The 16,943-nt window shown below is 38.9% G+C and overlaps 1 protein-coding gene across 5 annotated transcripts in view; it reads right to left on the bottom strand.

Moving 5' to 3' along the window:
- Positions 1-15,754, bottom strand: part of KLHL5 (kelch like family member 5) — a 47,695-nt gene extending 31,941 nt beyond the window's left edge. For 2 of the 5 annotated variants that reach the window (XM_021533175.3, XM_021533176.3), the window contains exons 1-2: positions 15,624-15,754; positions 12,440-12,534 (exon numbers count right to left, since the gene is read on the bottom strand). Coding sequence is in view for 3 of the 5 variants with exons in the window: in XM_021533174.3 (XP_021388849.1) it covers positions 3,197-3,573 (377 nt within the window). In the remaining 2 variants the exon portion in view is untranslated. Of the gene's footprint in view, positions 1-3,196; positions 3,625-12,439; positions 12,535-15,623 lie in introns of those variants that run through there. The other 3 variants (XM_021533172.2, XM_021533173.3, XM_021533174.3) reach the window with 2 other exon arrangements.
- Between the last annotated feature and the right edge of the window lie 1,189 nt (positions 15,755-16,943).

Genomic DNA, 16,943 nt, shown 5'->3' with positions numbered 1-16,943 from the left:
ACTGAGGTGAAAAAGAAGACTTATCAAAGGATTCTGTAGCTCGAAAACTCAGGGCGGGGAAGCAGACAGATTGGAAGTTACAACATATTAACTCCAAGACAGATCAATACAGAGCAATACTTCAGAGCTGCTACCACATGGTACATTCAGACTTTGTCTTTAAATAATTGCAGATATTTTACTAAACTGTTCAAGGTCAGCACACAGCTGATGAATTCTGGAATCCTGCTTGTATTTAATGTTCAAATATAAATATACATCCTATGTATTTTAGTACATTTCCCTACCTCAATCTACAATAAAATAATTACAGTATTTTAGTGCATACATGGATGAAATGAACCAGATACAGCATTCTGCACACTAGGGACGCTCTAGGCATTTTTAGCTTTATCTCCACCATGCCTTCAAGGTTTGTAGATTGCTGCTAAGGCACCACAAAAAAAAGTTAAGAAAAACAAAACTAATGCTAATAGACTTACACTTCTATACAAGAGTCTGCAGAGCTGTTAGTGAATTCTTAAAAGTGTATAAATCCAAAAGGTTGATCTTTGCCTCAGGGATGCAGGACAGTTAACTAACAGCAGCAATAGAGAAAATCTAGGAGATGAAGATCTGCAGAATTCAAAATTCACTGTCCCGGTAAACAACCATTTGAGCTAATGCTGGTTACAGATGACACATAGGAGTATGATGTGAACAGCAGTACAGCTGACTAGCCCTGGTTCTCGAATCTGAATTATCTGTCTGCATCTCAGATGCAACCTTGGTCAAAGATCTGGTACTAAACTTGGAATTTAACTCTATATAATACCAAATTAATCTGACAGCATCTCTAAATGAATCACATAATGATCTAAATGATGTCATAGTGACAAAGACCTTATCGAAAAGCTTTTCTACTTGTGCTATATGACAAGGCAAAGAGGAAGGTCTGATAGAAAGCAGTAGAGCTGCTTCTGTTACTTCATGCTATTAGGGCTTGTAACAGGGCAGTAAATTGCAGAGGAGCATAGAAAAGGTAACTATAGCTTCTACAAAAGGTTTTTAAAATACTTTTTCATGCACAACTCACTTGTAAAGAAGGCAACAGTATTTTCATTTGGGGGGAAAAAAAAGCTCTTTGTAAACTACATAGACAAAAGTGTTGGCATGGGTTTTTTTCCCCTTGAGTGAACATATAAGAAACCATAATTTAGACTACAAAGAAAAAACATTTAATTAAGTCCTTAATATCAGAGAAACTCCAGGTGTTAGGCAGAATTATGTAGTCTGTCCAAGAGCTTATACATTTTTAACAAATGAAGTTAACAAAACATGGTATAAGTGCAGTCTCCCTGTAAGACAGAGATACAGATAATACAAAGCAAGCTCCTACACTGCCATTAGTTGCATATTAAATTTTACTGACACTGAACTCAAAATTTACCTAAATTATTTAAAGTATGTAAGTAAACACTAGCATGAATTAGAAGACAGTAACAGAAATACAAAAACCTCTAGATGTTCTACATGATTAAGCACATAATTTAAAAGATACTTCCAATTTACTAAGCTCAAATCCTTTGTGCATTTTCTCTAGCATACAACTGTCTGAAAAAAAAAAAAACCCCAAAAAAAACACCACCCAAAAAACCCCACAACCAAACAGACTTTTTAAAACCTCCTAAATAAATATCTGCAGTTCTCCAATTCTACAAAGGAACAAATTAGTTTTATTATATGCATATTATTCTCTTAAAATTAAGACCAAATGCTGTAGTATTTTCAATCTACACATTTATATTTTAAAAACACATGTTTATGTTCCTACAGTGATTGCCTTGCTATGAAGAGAATATGCAGCATGTAAAAGTTTCCCATCAGAAATATATGTTGCTGAAATGGAAGGTGATGTTATACCTGTATCATATCCAATAACATTGCTATTTAAAAATTTACATCTGAATGTCATTTAAAATGGGATCTCTTCAGAGGTTCGTTAGTTACAGCTACATAGTTGTTGCAGCCCAGTGGGACTGCTGCTATAATGCAGCAGTATGCAGGATTTCCTTTCCCAGTAATTCTAGTATTTTGATATGGGGTGATAAAAGCAAATACACTGTTCACTTCTAAGCAATTTTACTTTCCTTCCTTTCCTTGATTCTTTAAAGGTTATATATACAATAAACAGTTAGTGTTTATATTATGGACTACTTTGCCTTTCCACTAAATTGATTCTTCTCCTAAGGCATGAAAAACACTAAACTGCTATAAGTAAATTGATCTGTCCTTAATAGCCTTTATTAAACAGTGTACCCTTTTAAGTAGCCGCACTTTCTGAAATGTCACATCAGTGCAAAGCTATCTTAAAAGCAAGAAAGCAAACAGAACATTTTCTGAAATGGTAACCTATTATGCACTACATTATCTACAAAACAGGAAAAATACTTTTAGTGAAGAATGAAGAATGACTGACTTATACAGTAAATGAAATAAAAAAAATTAACTGATATTTTACAATAAAGGTTATTAACTTGCCTAATTTGCAACTGGTAAACAACTTTCATTCAAGAACAAGTCTTACAGTTTCATCTTTAGTAATGATGCGTAAGAAAAGAACGTCAAAATATTTTTACAGATGCAATAGCAACATTTTTTCTTTTTCTGCCAGACACACAGTTTAATTCAACAAAATGGGTTACTGGAATCACTTAAAGCACAAATTTATTGTCTTTCAATTGATGTAATTTTTTATTTTCATTTATAATCTAAGTATTTTTTACAGTTCGTTCTCCATCTTCTATAGATACACATGGAAACATGAGGTCAGAATCAGAAGAAGTTTACATTTTCATAATCTTCTCCTAACTGAACTAACTAAACAATCAGTATCACTTCAAAATAATGTAGAAAGCATTCTGTAACATTACCATGTAATGGGCAGTACCTTGTTCATAGCAGCACATACTACTAGTACACTGTTTAAAACACGAGTGCATCCATGTTTGTGCTTTGTTTATCCCCACTGACTGCCTTTTGAAAAGGTCCTTGTAAACACACAGAATCTCATTATAATTAGTATTCTCTTTCTGATGCACAATAGCTGCTAGGTTTCTGAAACATTTGAGTTCAGAACAAAGGCTAGCCTATATATGCATACTAACTACAAACATGAAATGAAAACGTTTCTCACAATAGGAAAGTAATAATTAACCTGCATGAGCTGCTGTCCGATTCATTTTCTTCTTCACTTGCTCTATCATCTGTTTCTTGTCTGTCAAGCCAACGTGCACCTCCAGAGTCTTCTGCTGAGAATTCAAATGTAGGGATTTCTGAGGTGGATGCCATTGGCCAAAGAGGTGAATTCTGGAAATCCTGTTGGCTGGACCTTCTGTAACCAGCTGATATTAAAGGTAAATTACCCGAATCTAAAAACTTCCTGCCACCAGTTGTAACATTTTGTCCTCTATTCCAGAAGTCTCCCTGATGGTTTTCAATTGCAGAGTTCGGGGCTGATGCCTGATGACCAAACCACCTCCATCTGATTTTTAAAATCTGCTTCACGTCAAACTCTTTACGAGAACCAGACATTCTTAGTGAAAGCCACTGATCGTCTAGGCAACAGGGTAAGAAGCAGCACACATAAAAGAAGATTTGTGCACCCAACCAAGACAAGAGAAACACATGCTCTGCCTGTCTGTGGCAAGCACATTTTCTACAGAAGGAGGGGAAAAAGCATTGCAATCACACAAAAAAGGCTTCCTTAACAGTATGTCATTTGAATATAAACAAAAGGCAACAGACAGTGAAAAATGACATAAAAGAGGAAGAGAAACAATCACTTCCATCAGCAAAAATGCTAATCACTTCACCCTAAAAGCTCTGAGGCAGTTTCTCTTGCTGCCTCTGACCATTAGGTTTCAAAACTCTAAACAATATTCATTATTCATTCTTAAACCACAAATGACAGCAAACTGCAATTTCTATACTGCATCTTACAATCTTTTTTGTTTCTTATTCTGTTAACTCTTGCTACTACAGAGGGGAAAAATTGCAAAAATCAAATTAAACTCCTTCTGCACTGCTAAAAAATAGATTTAAAGAGAAGAATCGAAACAAACTCAAAACGTAACTGATTATGCTGGAGAGAAACTGAACTATAAATAATTCTTTTTCCCATTACAGGACATGAACTAACTTAAAAAGGACAAGAACAGCCTCTGAAGGCTCAAGGGACTAGCAGTGGAGGCTATAAAGCCTTTCAGCTCGATGTGCTTTGATTCGAATCTAGGTCTGAAGTAACCAAACATTTCTAACTGAAATAAGCTAATGGTTTCCATTCACTTATACATCACTAAAAAAGAAAGCAAGAAAAAGCCAATCACTGCAAGATACCAGACAAACCTCTAAAAAATAAATAACATAAGATGACTGCTTAAAAGTCTTCTTTCTAATCATATACTATCAGCTGTTCCACGTCACATTAGAAGCACTGTGATGGAACAGTGAAAAAGAGAGATGCATACTTTTGAGACAGAACTCCCTCTAGGACTGGTAATTCACGTAACATCTTAAAATATCCAGCGAAGTTTTTACTCAAATAAGGAAGACCCTAGAATACCTAGAAATCAATGGCCTAGAAAGCCTAGAAATCACAAAATGCACAATGACCAATTTACAGTTCCCATGAAAACCAGGCTATTTGATCTCTGCCACAAGAAGCTACTTAGGTATAAAATGCTCATATTAATTTCAGTCACATGCAAATTGTAATAACAATTTTAGAATAAAAAAGAAGCACCAGATTTTATCAGTCATTGATGCAGAGATCTATGTTTTCAAACTTTACCACTCAGTTAGTCTGTTCAACTCTCCAGGATACATACACAACAAACTTACAAGAAGTGCTTCTTTATTACCCTACAGTTTTCAATAAAAGGGAAAGCCACTCTCTCTCAGATGAACATGATGAACTCCAAAATGTGGCATCTTGTAATTAGGATACCTACAGTATTATTTAAAACTGACTACATACAGAGTCTACATGAAAACTTAAGCAGTGCCAAATTTTACCACCCAAAACCCAAACTCTGTTTTAAACTCAGTGCTAGGAGAATACCATACTATTTTCTGAGGAAACACAATGCTGAAAGTGCTAGTTTTACCCTGGAAAGCTCACCCGTCATTGACCAGAGCACAGTTATTTATCTAAGTGCTTCTCACAAATGCAAAAGCATCTGGAATGAGCAAAAGCTCATTTCTACAGGAACTGCACTCCAGCTGTTTCCAGAGATGCAATTCAGAGTGTGTACCTTGCTGGCATCCTGGCCTACCAGAAGCCAAATACTAGACCTTTGCAGCATATCCAGAAAACAGTTGAAGATACATTGGATGCAAGATGATAAGTAGGTAAATCTATAAAGCTCTTTCCATGTTTCCTGGGGATTTAATTTAAACACAGAAATATAGGGAAATATTTAAGAAAGGATCAATGTTTTAATATATTAGCATGAAAATTGTACGGATGTTTAGCCAAAATAGTATGACATGCAGACCCCACTCTCATCTGGTACACATACAGCTAATTATTAAACAAACACTTAATTGTAGTGTTCAAATGCCATCATTTGTGTAACTGTAAGTTGAGTGAAACTGGAGTAAAGGCTTAAGAAGTAAAAACAAAATGGCATATTTTTATTTATCCTCTCCTGTTTTATATTGGTGCTGGGTGTTCATTGAGGGTGAAGAAAAAGGACGAACAACTGGTGTATTTGTTAACATTCACCAAACCAGTAATATTTTAATTATCCATCCAACTATAAAAAGTAAGCTTTAAATACCTTTATTTCTGCTGGTATGGTAAATCCATAAAGAGTGACCTGGATTCTCACTCTTGTGTAACAGACTCATTTAAAATGCAAGCTGTCCCAGTACAAGTCTACTAAGACAGTGGCAGATTTGCGATTCTAGTGCTTTTTCAGCACTTTTCATTGATTTACTGGCAAAACCAGCCCAATTACTGCCTCTCTTTGGCTGTGAAGCTATGGGCTCAAACAGAGATTAGAAAAAAAAAGTGCTGTAGTTTTAACAGACCAAACCAGAAAACCATTTTCTATTCTCTTTCATTTTTCTAGATTAAAGAAACTCTTGCTCCTCTACACACTCTCAAAATTACAGTTCTAAGACTGACTGCATAAATATCTAAAATATTTCTCTGTTTCATAGGAATATTTGTATTATAGATGACAAGATAAGACAAGTGACAGTTAATTATTCAATTTAAACTGACAGTGTTCCTCAGAAATAATTGAGGGCCTCTTGTTCTGGACAATCTTTGTTACTATGAATAATGTGATATCTTTTATCAGATCTCCAGCCAGGTGTTACCAGACTTTTGAGGAGATCTCAAACAATGGATTGTTAGGATTTCCACTGACTATGATCACCCAGACTTCATTGTTGACATCTCATCTGGTGAGTGGCGCTCACAAATCCAAATGCCCACCCTCTATGGCCTCCCACCACACATCCTTCTAAAGCACCAACACATTTCTGAGAACCTGCTAAAACCCATCCTAGTCAAGCACAGTATACATAGACTTGGCAAGGATTCTGAAATATTTTTCATCTACTAAGGCAAAAGTTTGCATTTATTGCTAAAATAACAGTGCTTATATCCATTTTTTCTGACCTTGGGCACTGTTGCAGTTTGTATTTTGTGGTAAATAAAAATAACTTTTCAAATGTAAGTACACTGTCACCTTTGAGAACATAATTCTGTTCATATTAACGAGGTTGTGCAACCTTACTGTTAAAAACAATTTTGAAAACTCTGATTTTTAATTGAACAGATTGTTATTCCTTCAAGTGGAACACCTGAACATTTAAGCACATAATTTCCCTTATTTGAAGAGCTTCACAAAGCTATAAATCCCTGCAGTTAGCAGTGGGGGACAGTTTCCCAGCTTCTGGCTTGTGAACAAAAAGAAACATCTAAATAAATGCTGTATGTTAAATCTGCAACTGTGTAAATAGGCAACACCCAGAACATAGCATGACAGCGACAGCTTTAGAAATTGCTCTTTTCAAAATTTTTAGACAGTTTTTCTGCATAGAGATAAAAAACATTTGTTTTTACTGATGAAAAGATTTACTACACAGGGAAAACAGTTTTTCTGCACAGAGATAAAAATATTTGTTTTTACTGATGAAAAGAATTTACTACAGGGAAGGTGTACTTTATATTTAGAGTGTATCACTAGGAAATATTGAAATATTATTATTTAAATAATAAGACCTAGTAGTTCTGTTAATTGTGATTTTTTCCTTTTTATTGCCAGAAGTTTTCAAATAAACAAACATGTATATGGAATACTTTTTTGAGGAACTTTTAAGATTTAAATTTCAACACTACTTTTCATGGTAACATTTTTTATGTCACTACTGTAATTCGGGTCCAAATTTCACCACTTAACTTCAAGGCAATTCAGATATAATATATTCAAGGTATTTAGTGTGTCAGATGAATTTTAAAAGGGGCCATAAAAGCTCAGCTAGTCCTGAGAATATATTAAGAATCCTTTTAAGTGCCAATTAAGAATGTTAAGTGTCAAAATAATTACATAGTCTTTATTGTGACTACAAGAGATGTTTTTTGGAAAAATAATGCTTAACAAAGGTATTAAATATAAAAAGGTAAGTTTTATACATGAGGATGTGAAAAAGCAATATTTTCAGTGTTTAGCGATCCTCAATGTGTATTTGAAAACATAAGAAAGGTTCATGGACCATAAGATGTTCATCAATTAATTAAATACATAAAGCATTAAAAGGTATTCAAAATTTAACACTTTTTAAAATGGGGTTTCCAAACTGTAAAGTATTAATTTGAGGCATTAAAATAACTGCTCAAAGAAAACCGCTATAGATGAACTTCAAACTGCAATTCTGCTTATAACTATGCTTATGTTAGAAGAAGTGTTAAATATTTACTTTCTTTTTCTTTCCCTGTTCCTGTGTTCCAGACCCAAAGTTATAGAAATAGCTCAAAAAAGACTTCAGGAAGATTGCTATATTAATGCTTCATGATTCTATAAAACAATAATCACCCCTATCCCAAAGTTTTATATAAATGCAAACACTTCTGGTTCACGGTTATGTGAAAAGAGCCTTGCATCAGCAGCTATGGCACAGTTCATTCAGGAAAAGAGAGAAAATGTCCTACTGCTACTGACTTCATGTACTTAAATTCATTGTTCTGACTGGCAGAAATTAGCTGCAGCCAAATTCCTGGTACTTCATTGCAACTTTCTGCCACTTTGCATTGTACATTTCCCTTGAAACATGAGGGAGCAGTCACCTTAACAATAGCATGAAAAGACCCATACAGAACAACTGCCTTGGCTTGCTGTTTATTTTATTCAGCTAAGGATGGGGTGGGGAACAAGAGAGATTACCACATGTCATACAAGACTACACTGTTAGATCCAAGCTCAAATATCACACTGGTTCACACACAACAGAAGCTGTGATTCAAGACATTTGTACTTTAAGATTAAAACATTAACCTTGCTTTATTCAATTAATTAATTAGCAACATCTCTATTCTGTCTCCACAGTTTCATGTGGAAGTAATCTCAGATTCCTCACTATGACTTATTTTACAAGCTCTTCTGACAGTAACTACATTTCTTCTGCATGTTTCACCTCACGTAGTCTCCCTTATCCCGCATGTATGCATATCCCTCCCTACCAAGCACCACAACAGGCAGGACAAGCAAATTCTTTGTCATATTGAGACCAAGGACAGAAAGACTTATCAGCTGGCAGGTCAAACAGCATTTCTTATTTGGCCTTTCCTACCTACCCATATTTTCAAAACCTTTCACAAATTTAAACACAACAAGGGCTCCGTTCTGTCAAGAGTTTGACTGAAACTGGCAAGTAGACAGAAATGTTATTAGGAAGAACTAACTAAACCACAAGACATAAACCAAACTTGCCTGGGGAACTTCCAGACTCACAAGCTGCCTATCTTTTTCTTCTGAGTATGCACAACTGCCTTAGCTGGGGTTGCTACAAATCACCTAAGACCAGGATTTATAAACAAAGTAAAACAAAAATCAACACGAAAGCTGACTGATTGTTCAAACACAGCTCTGAGCTCCTACCCTTTCATGGTTGTGTAAAACTGAAATAAGCTTAAGGATAGAGGCAGCAATGGCAGAAATCTGACCTTAAATATGAAAACACTGAAGTACTTGCAGAGTTAACTGTTCAGCTATCCTAAACAGCATACTGATCCCATCTTAGTTGCTTTACCCATGGTTTTAAAGGAACCCCCAAATGTTTTCAGTTCTGCTCAGAGAGCAAGAACTAGACACCAGCAATATAAATAAAGTGCCTGCAAGAACACAGGATACTGGTGGCACTCTCAGGGGTATGAGGTCCATTACTGAAGTAATATACTAAAAAAAGGAAAAATCTTGAATTCAGATTGCTAAACTGTCAGAAGGAGAAAGCACAATTTGTAAAAAACAATTATTTGCTTAGCATGTGTTTTTTCCATTCTCATATCAACTCTAGCCATTTCTTAAGAGAAATACAAAACTATGTCTTGTACTATTGCATGTAGATCTCCTCAGATTTAAAGGGTCTGCAATCATTTGTCCATTGCTCCTCTTCATTAGTTTAAAGTTCTAAAAATTATTTACTTAGCTTTCAGTATTTGTAAAAATTATTTTTCATTCATTGAACTTATAAGTTTTCAAAAAACGATAATGTTCAAATATTCACTGAAACTATCAATCTGGTTTAAGTACAACTGTTCTTGAGTTGAACCATCAGACAATTTATTATGCAAAAATGCAACTTAGGTTTGCATTTATTAATTACAAAAACTATCAGGAAGTGAGAGGAGGTATAAAGTGAAGTTCTATTACTTATCATTTGATCTGCCCATATGTTTATAAATTCATAGACTAATACTAGTAGTTAATTACTTTTATTTCCTTGAAAAATACTTCCAAGTTTAAAATGCTAAGGTGCTTGGTGAAGATCCTGCTAAGCCATATCAAGTTATGACAACATTAGGAAATGCCCTACCTCCTTAATGCTCTCATGAGAGATTGAATGCAAAAGCTTGTGATTACATTTACATTCAAAAATATAATTTCTCACACTGCATGTAAAAGAGCAAGATTTAAACTTTGATTTCATCTTTGGCAAGGATTAAGTACTCATTTAATATTCAAAAGTATTTCTTTTTAAAACATTAGAATATATATTTTATTTATCTACCAGACAAATGCATATGGATCTAAAGAATAACCAACATAAGATGCTTCACAGCAACTGTCAGGCTAATGGCTTATTCATGTAAAAGTCAACATAAAACATCTACTCTGCTAACAAGTATGAACTTTCTTGCAAACAATCCAACCATCAAAACCACTGATAAAAATATCATCTTCATATGAACTTCTCCTACATCTCCTCACCGCATGCACAATACTTGTAAACTTTTAACTAATTTGCTAATTCAGCCATATGGCTATTTTTATTCTTTACAGTTCAGGTTAGTAAACCTCTATGGACTTGAGTCTTGTCTTACTTTACACCATGAATATGTATCATATGACACAGCCAAGTGCTGTGAATATTTAATCTGTTCTAAGGCTATATTTTAGCCTCATTTTGACAAGTTCTCTTCTGAGACTGAGGTTAAGTAAGCCTCAGAATAGTGTGAATTTTTTTATTTGTAATAAATGATACTACTTCCACCCAAATCAACTCAAATCTCTTCTACACAGATCTTATCATCATTATCCTTTATTAAGCTCTTATCAATAGACTCAATACAATGTATATTTGCTATTAGACAAAAGCATCAGCTAAGGCAGTGAGACAAGCCTATCCACACACATTTTTAAAGAAATTAATTACAAAAACATTCTGTACAATTTTGTGAACAGTCTCCCATTTACTCTGAAAATCTGATGGATGGTTTTGGAAGAATCCAAGTTACCGCTCAAAAAATTGTTTTTGAAGCATGTCCAGTTGTTATGGAAGACATCAGGATTTTAAACATCAGTTGCACTTAGAACTGCCAGAAGAGGTAATTAATTGGCAAACTACTCCTCTGAACAGATTGAAATCAATAATCAACTTTACAAAAATTTGTCCTCTGGAAAAATGCCAGCAAAGTCCACAAGAAATAATTAAAAATCAGCAGCCCTGCTCAATAATTAGTCATTCTACCTTGCAGTAAGATGGGAATAAAGACATATCCGATAGTGATCAACCTTTTCAGTTCCTTCTCTTTGTAGTACATTTTGGCATTTGTTTGGCATTTCCCTTTCAATTTTCATGACCACTGTAGAAAGGCGCAGGTCAGGTCTGCACGAATTCTGACACCCTGAGGAGGCTGGCTAATTTGGTAGGTGGAGCTACCACATTTTGAACTACAGCAGAGTAGTGAAAATACAGAGCCTGCCCACAAAGTAATTTCTGAGGAACCTTAGCAGTTCTTATGATTTTTTAAACTCAAGAAAGTACATAAAAATATAATCTGTGGTGGAAACCACCAACAAGGATATGGATTGACTGAAGGAAACAATGTGACTGATCATGACATGAACAGGGAAAGACCATCTCTCTTCTGTATTTTTATCACATGAGTAAATTCTGAAGGAATTTATCAACATTGCCAAAGCAGAGACATCTCACAGTCAGGAAAACAGATTTTTTTCACCTTAGTAAAACATAGTATTTCTAAATTAATTGGATCGCTTCTGTCACCCTTAGCACTTATTTTTCAGCAGCCTTTTACTTTATAGAGAGTTCAGATAAAGCTAGATTCTTGCACGTATTCATGCTTTCAACATTCTTTTATCCATTTCCTTTGTGCAAATGTCAAAGCTACTCCCTTTGACAATTTGCTTCCACTTGGAACAGTTTTACTACTTTGCTGCTAAAAAAATGAAATAAAGTGAAACCCAGTCAGTATTACTGAGTGATGAGATTTGACTGTGCATTTGGTGGGCCTTTATTCATATTAATTTCTACAAAAAGCAGTATTTTCTCTATCAGACTCTGTATAAATTTTCCTGGTTTTCTTGGTTTTCCTATAATGATTAAAAGATGCTTCTCATTTGAAAATACCAAAATTGAACTTTACAGTAATGCTGACAGTCTTCTATAAAGCATGCTTTGATAAAGAGCACAAGAGTTGAAATCACATAAAAATGGTCCAAACACTAGCATGTGAAGCCCACAAAAACGAAGTCATTGTTGCTTATGCACACTTGCCAGTAAGAAGCCCTTGCAAGATGTGCTACATAAGACAAAAAAAAAGGATGAAATTTCAGGTGTAAGGAAGAGTATGTACCCTTGTGGGCTAAAATAATATTCCTTGTAGCATAACTTACTGTTAGAACTGAGTAATTACAATACTTACCTATAACACCAGAATCATCTCTAGTTGTTCAAAGAATCATGCAGTTCCATTTGTCTTCCTCTTTCCAAGAAAAACTGAGGTAGCAGAAAAAAAATCTAGAAAAAGAGAAATACAAGTAAGAACCAACCACTGGAGGGGAGAAAAAAAGGAATAATATCAAAAGCAGATTCCCTACTCTGTTCAGATAGAACTTTGTTTTGTGATTCTTGCACTTACTGACAGGAAGATGTTAAAAGTGTGTCACTGCACAACTGTAACCTTAGTTCCTTCCAGAACTTCAAGTTACACACCCATCAACAAAGACTCACAAAAAAGAAGGGAAATTAATTTGAAATGTGAATATGTAAACTCTCAAGAAACACTGTTTTTGAAAGACAATACCTCTTGGAAAATAAAAATTAATTAATTAACCTTAGTCCGCTGTCAGCCTTATTTGTGATTCCCTACCCTGAAGGGAAAAGCAGTGAAGAACTGATCTGCCACATGAAGCACTCAAGCTGAACACTAGTGCCAAGAGTAACACTGACTGCATTGGTGAATAAAGCCAAGTACCACCACTACACATGCTTCCCTAAACGGAGCAGCTCTATAAAAATTCACATTTACTGTTACAGTGGTTCTCAACCCTTATCTATTTGCAGGTCACTAAAAATTTTCTCACCAAAGTTAGACTCTGCTCAAAAAATCTAGCCTGCTGAAATAATATGTGTCTCCTTTTCGCTTGGCACCAAACAAATTACTATATGCACTTTGAAGTGGAAGAAAGTAGCCTTACATGATACCTGCATGCATAATGTGATACCTAATATGTAACCTCATAGTCTGATCTTTCTTACTAGCTTCTAGAACTTGCAGGTCTCTGAAGGGTAATACCACCTCATTCTTGCATCTGGAGCACATAAGCTGATCTCTCCCATATGACTTAACGCCACACAGCCCAATAATACTTGTGTCTATGGGCACCATTGCCTTGCTGGTAACTATGAATGAAGGATTTTGTCCTTATGACAAAAAGCAAGCAGTGGATAGTCAAGTTTCTAACTTCTGCACTTTTCTACTTGGTAAGACTGGTGTAAGGAAAAACAATTTAATTACTATGGAAAGAGGAACAGTAAGAATTTTGTAAGGGAAATGTAAAATCATACTATAATTTCTTAAGAGCTGTAGCAACTTCCAATATTGGGTCATATTACTATCTAATTAGGTAATCTTCACCATAACATAAAAAACTGAATTATATCAACAAAACCACAAGACATAAACATATGCAAACATTAATCTTTTTAAAAGCATGGGTGATACAGAAGTCCAGAGAGTTGGAACAAGTCCACCAATATGAACTGTCATTGTTAGCAACAGCTTGCAATTACTGTGTGACCATAATGGTCTAATAGAAGATTTTCTTTATCTTCACTCAAAATTCTTTTCTATTTTAAATTAGCAGTATAAACATGCTGTCTTTGGTAGTAGACCTGCCCATGCAGAGGAAATGACTGAAGAATGGATGGTTCAATGAAGTTGACACATGGCAGAAAAAAACACTATTTGACTCAGATTAGGTTTATTATTTATTATTATTATTTTGTTTTTATCCCGCTTTATGTTCTCTAGCATTGTTCAGCAAGAAGAAAATGGGAACCCCATGAAAGGCGAATACAATCTGCCCTATCAGGAATGCATCTATGAAGTTCAGGAAAAGGGTGCTTTTTTTTGTTTGTTTGGTTTGGTTTTTGGGCTTGTTTTTGTTTGTTTGTTTAAATACTAATCCACAAATCCTGGAAATTCCCAGGCAAATAGGCCTTTATGAGAAATTATCAGATTATTTCTGGCAAAATTGATTAATTGCTCATGAAAATACTTCATGTAATCTACTTTTAAAAAGGATCCACCTATCCAGTACATAGAGCTTGTCTAGATAGAAAAGCTACACCTACATGACCATGAGTTCAAGTTTTTGTTCTTGTTCATGCTCATAGAAGACATGAGCAATAATTTTTTTTCTTCAAAATATGACTGTATATGGAGTTTAACTCATGTAATTTCACAATCAACTTTTAAGTAAAAGAAAGGAACAAGCCAAGCCTTCCATTTTTACTGTTCTGACATTACTGCCTAAAAAGTTGACCACGAGCCTGGGGCAGCTGGGCTTCAGATGGGCTGCTCACGAAGCTCAGCCAGTCCGCGCTCAAAGCCCTAAGCCACAAAAACGGTTTAAGGAAAAACATAAAACAATAATGTATATAATCAGCAGCTGTTTGATGTTCAACACTTATGCTTCTTTTTGTTCCCCGTGTAATAACGCCGCTCCCCATGTAGTGAGGCAGCAGTCAGTCACTGCTGTTATCTGTTCGACCAGACTCAAATTAAAAAAAAAAAAAATAATTTGTTTTCCACTATTTCATGCTGTGACGGTGAAGGTTAAGGCACATGGGGTTAAGCCCCCGAGAGCTGTGTCAGTGCACTTCCACCAGGTCCCCGCTGACGGCTTCGGACCGAACCGGACACGGCCGCTGCCCTTCTCGGCGGGACCGGACCCCGCGCCGCGTCCCGCCCCGCCCCGCTCGGGCGAGCGCCGGCACTGCCCCGCCGAGCGCCGCGGCTCCCGCCGGGCCCCGCTCAGCCCGGGCACCGGACACCGGGCACCGGGAACCGGGCACCGGGCACCGGGCACCAGGCACCGGGCACCGGGCACCAGGCATCGGACACCGGGCACCGGGCATCGGACACCGGGCATCGGGCACCGGGCATCGGGCACCGGACACCGGGCATCGGGCACCGGACACCGGGCACCGGGCACCGGGAACCGGGCACCGGGCACCGGGAACCGGGCATCGGACACCGGGCATCGGGCACCGGGCACCGGGAACCGGGAACCGGGCATCGGACACCGGGCATCGGGCACCGGGCACCGGGCACCGGACACCGGGCACCGGGCACCGGGCATCGGACACCGGGCACCGGGCACCGGCCCCCCGGCGGCGGCCGCAGCGCCTCTCCGCAGCCGGCCGGCAGCAGGGAGCCCGGCGGCGGTGACGGCGAGCCCGCCCCCACCCCTCGCAGCCGCCGGCCCTCGCCCTCCTCCTCCTCCTCCTCCTCCTCCTCCTCCTCCTCCTCGCTTTCTCCTCCCTCTCCCGGCAGCCGCGGCCCCCTCCCCTCGCTGCCGAGCCCCCACCGCCCTTCTCACCTCTCACGGTCCGGGAAGGGGGCGCGGCTGGGAGGGGGCGGAGAAAGAAAAAAATCGCAAGGAAGGCCCCTGCACCCTCTCCCGTCCCCTCCCGTGCCCTCTCCTCCCGCTCCGCCGGGAGCCGCGGGCACTGGGCGCTCCCGCCCGCCGCTGTCGCGTCCCGCGGCCCCGCGCCGGCCCCTCCCTGCGCTCGGCGGCCCGGGAGAGGCGGGGCCCCGCCGGGACGCGCCCCATCGCCGGCGCCGCCCCCTGCCCCGGGGCGGGAGCGGCGCGTGGCCGCGGGTGGCGGGCCGGGGCCGCTCCCTTCCCTTCCCTTCCCTTCCCCTCCCTTCCCTTCCCCTCCCTTCCCTTCCCTTCCCTTCCCTTCCCTTCCCTTCCCTTCCCTTCCCTTCCCTTCCCTTCCCTTCCCTTCCCTTCCCTTCCCTTCCCTTCCCCTCACGCTGCGGCGCCGCCCGCGCCGCGCGCCCCCTGCCGGCGGGGCAGGGCAAGCGGCAGAGAAGGCGATGTCCGCCTCGTCCGGTCCCTGGGGGCCTTTGTCTTTCTTCCGAAAGCACAAAGCCAAACATTTCCGTAGCTTCCCGCTTCCCATTTAAGTGAAATAAACCTGTGGTAATACACACTGCGCCCTTTTGCTTCCTCTCAGGAGCCTGTACTCGGTGCTGAGACCGCCGGTTCTAACTGCCTCATGTACAAGCACACACGGCCTTTCCTGCCCTCCTCACGCAATGCCAGTGACCGCTGCCATCCAGAGGTTGAATAATTTTCCAAATGAATAGACTGTGTGACAGCCAGATGCACCTCCAACTGCCCAAACTGATTTAAGGGTGGAGGAGGCATTGCGAGGCATGGCGCTGCAGGTTTGATGCAGTAATGAGATCCACAGCCATTGCTGGGCCTCGTGCTGCACAGAGATACTGCATGGCTGTGCGCTTGTTCTGGCAGTTCTCATCCCGGCTGGCGTCAAATGACTGAGCCACTTTCAACTAAACTTGACAGAAGGATGGGGGTTTCAAAGATGCTAGTTGTTCCAGCTGTGTAAAAATTACTAGCTAGGTGGAGGGAAGATTGTCCCCAAGAAAGAAAGCTCATGTTTTCCAGGTCCATGTGTGGCCAGGCCACACAAACAAACACACATACTAGATTCAGGCAGTTCACACACACACACACACACACACACACACACACACACACACACACACACACAGAGAGAGAGAGAGAGAGAGAACTGGCCAAAGGTAGCAGTGTCTAAAGTTTATGGTGTCCCTGAGGGATGTGCAGACAGATCATACATGGGCACTCTGAACTCAGAAACAATGCTAA

This window comes from Lonchura striata, chromosome 4 (assembly GCF_046129695.1).
Source record: "Lonchura striata isolate bLonStr1 chromosome 4, bLonStr1.mat, whole genome shotgun sequence".
Taxonomy (NCBI): Eukaryota; Metazoa; Chordata; class Aves; order Passeriformes; family Estrildidae; genus Lonchura; species Lonchura striata.
Note: the sequence above shows the minus strand (reverse complement) of the source record. Positions and strands in the feature narration are given on the sequence as shown.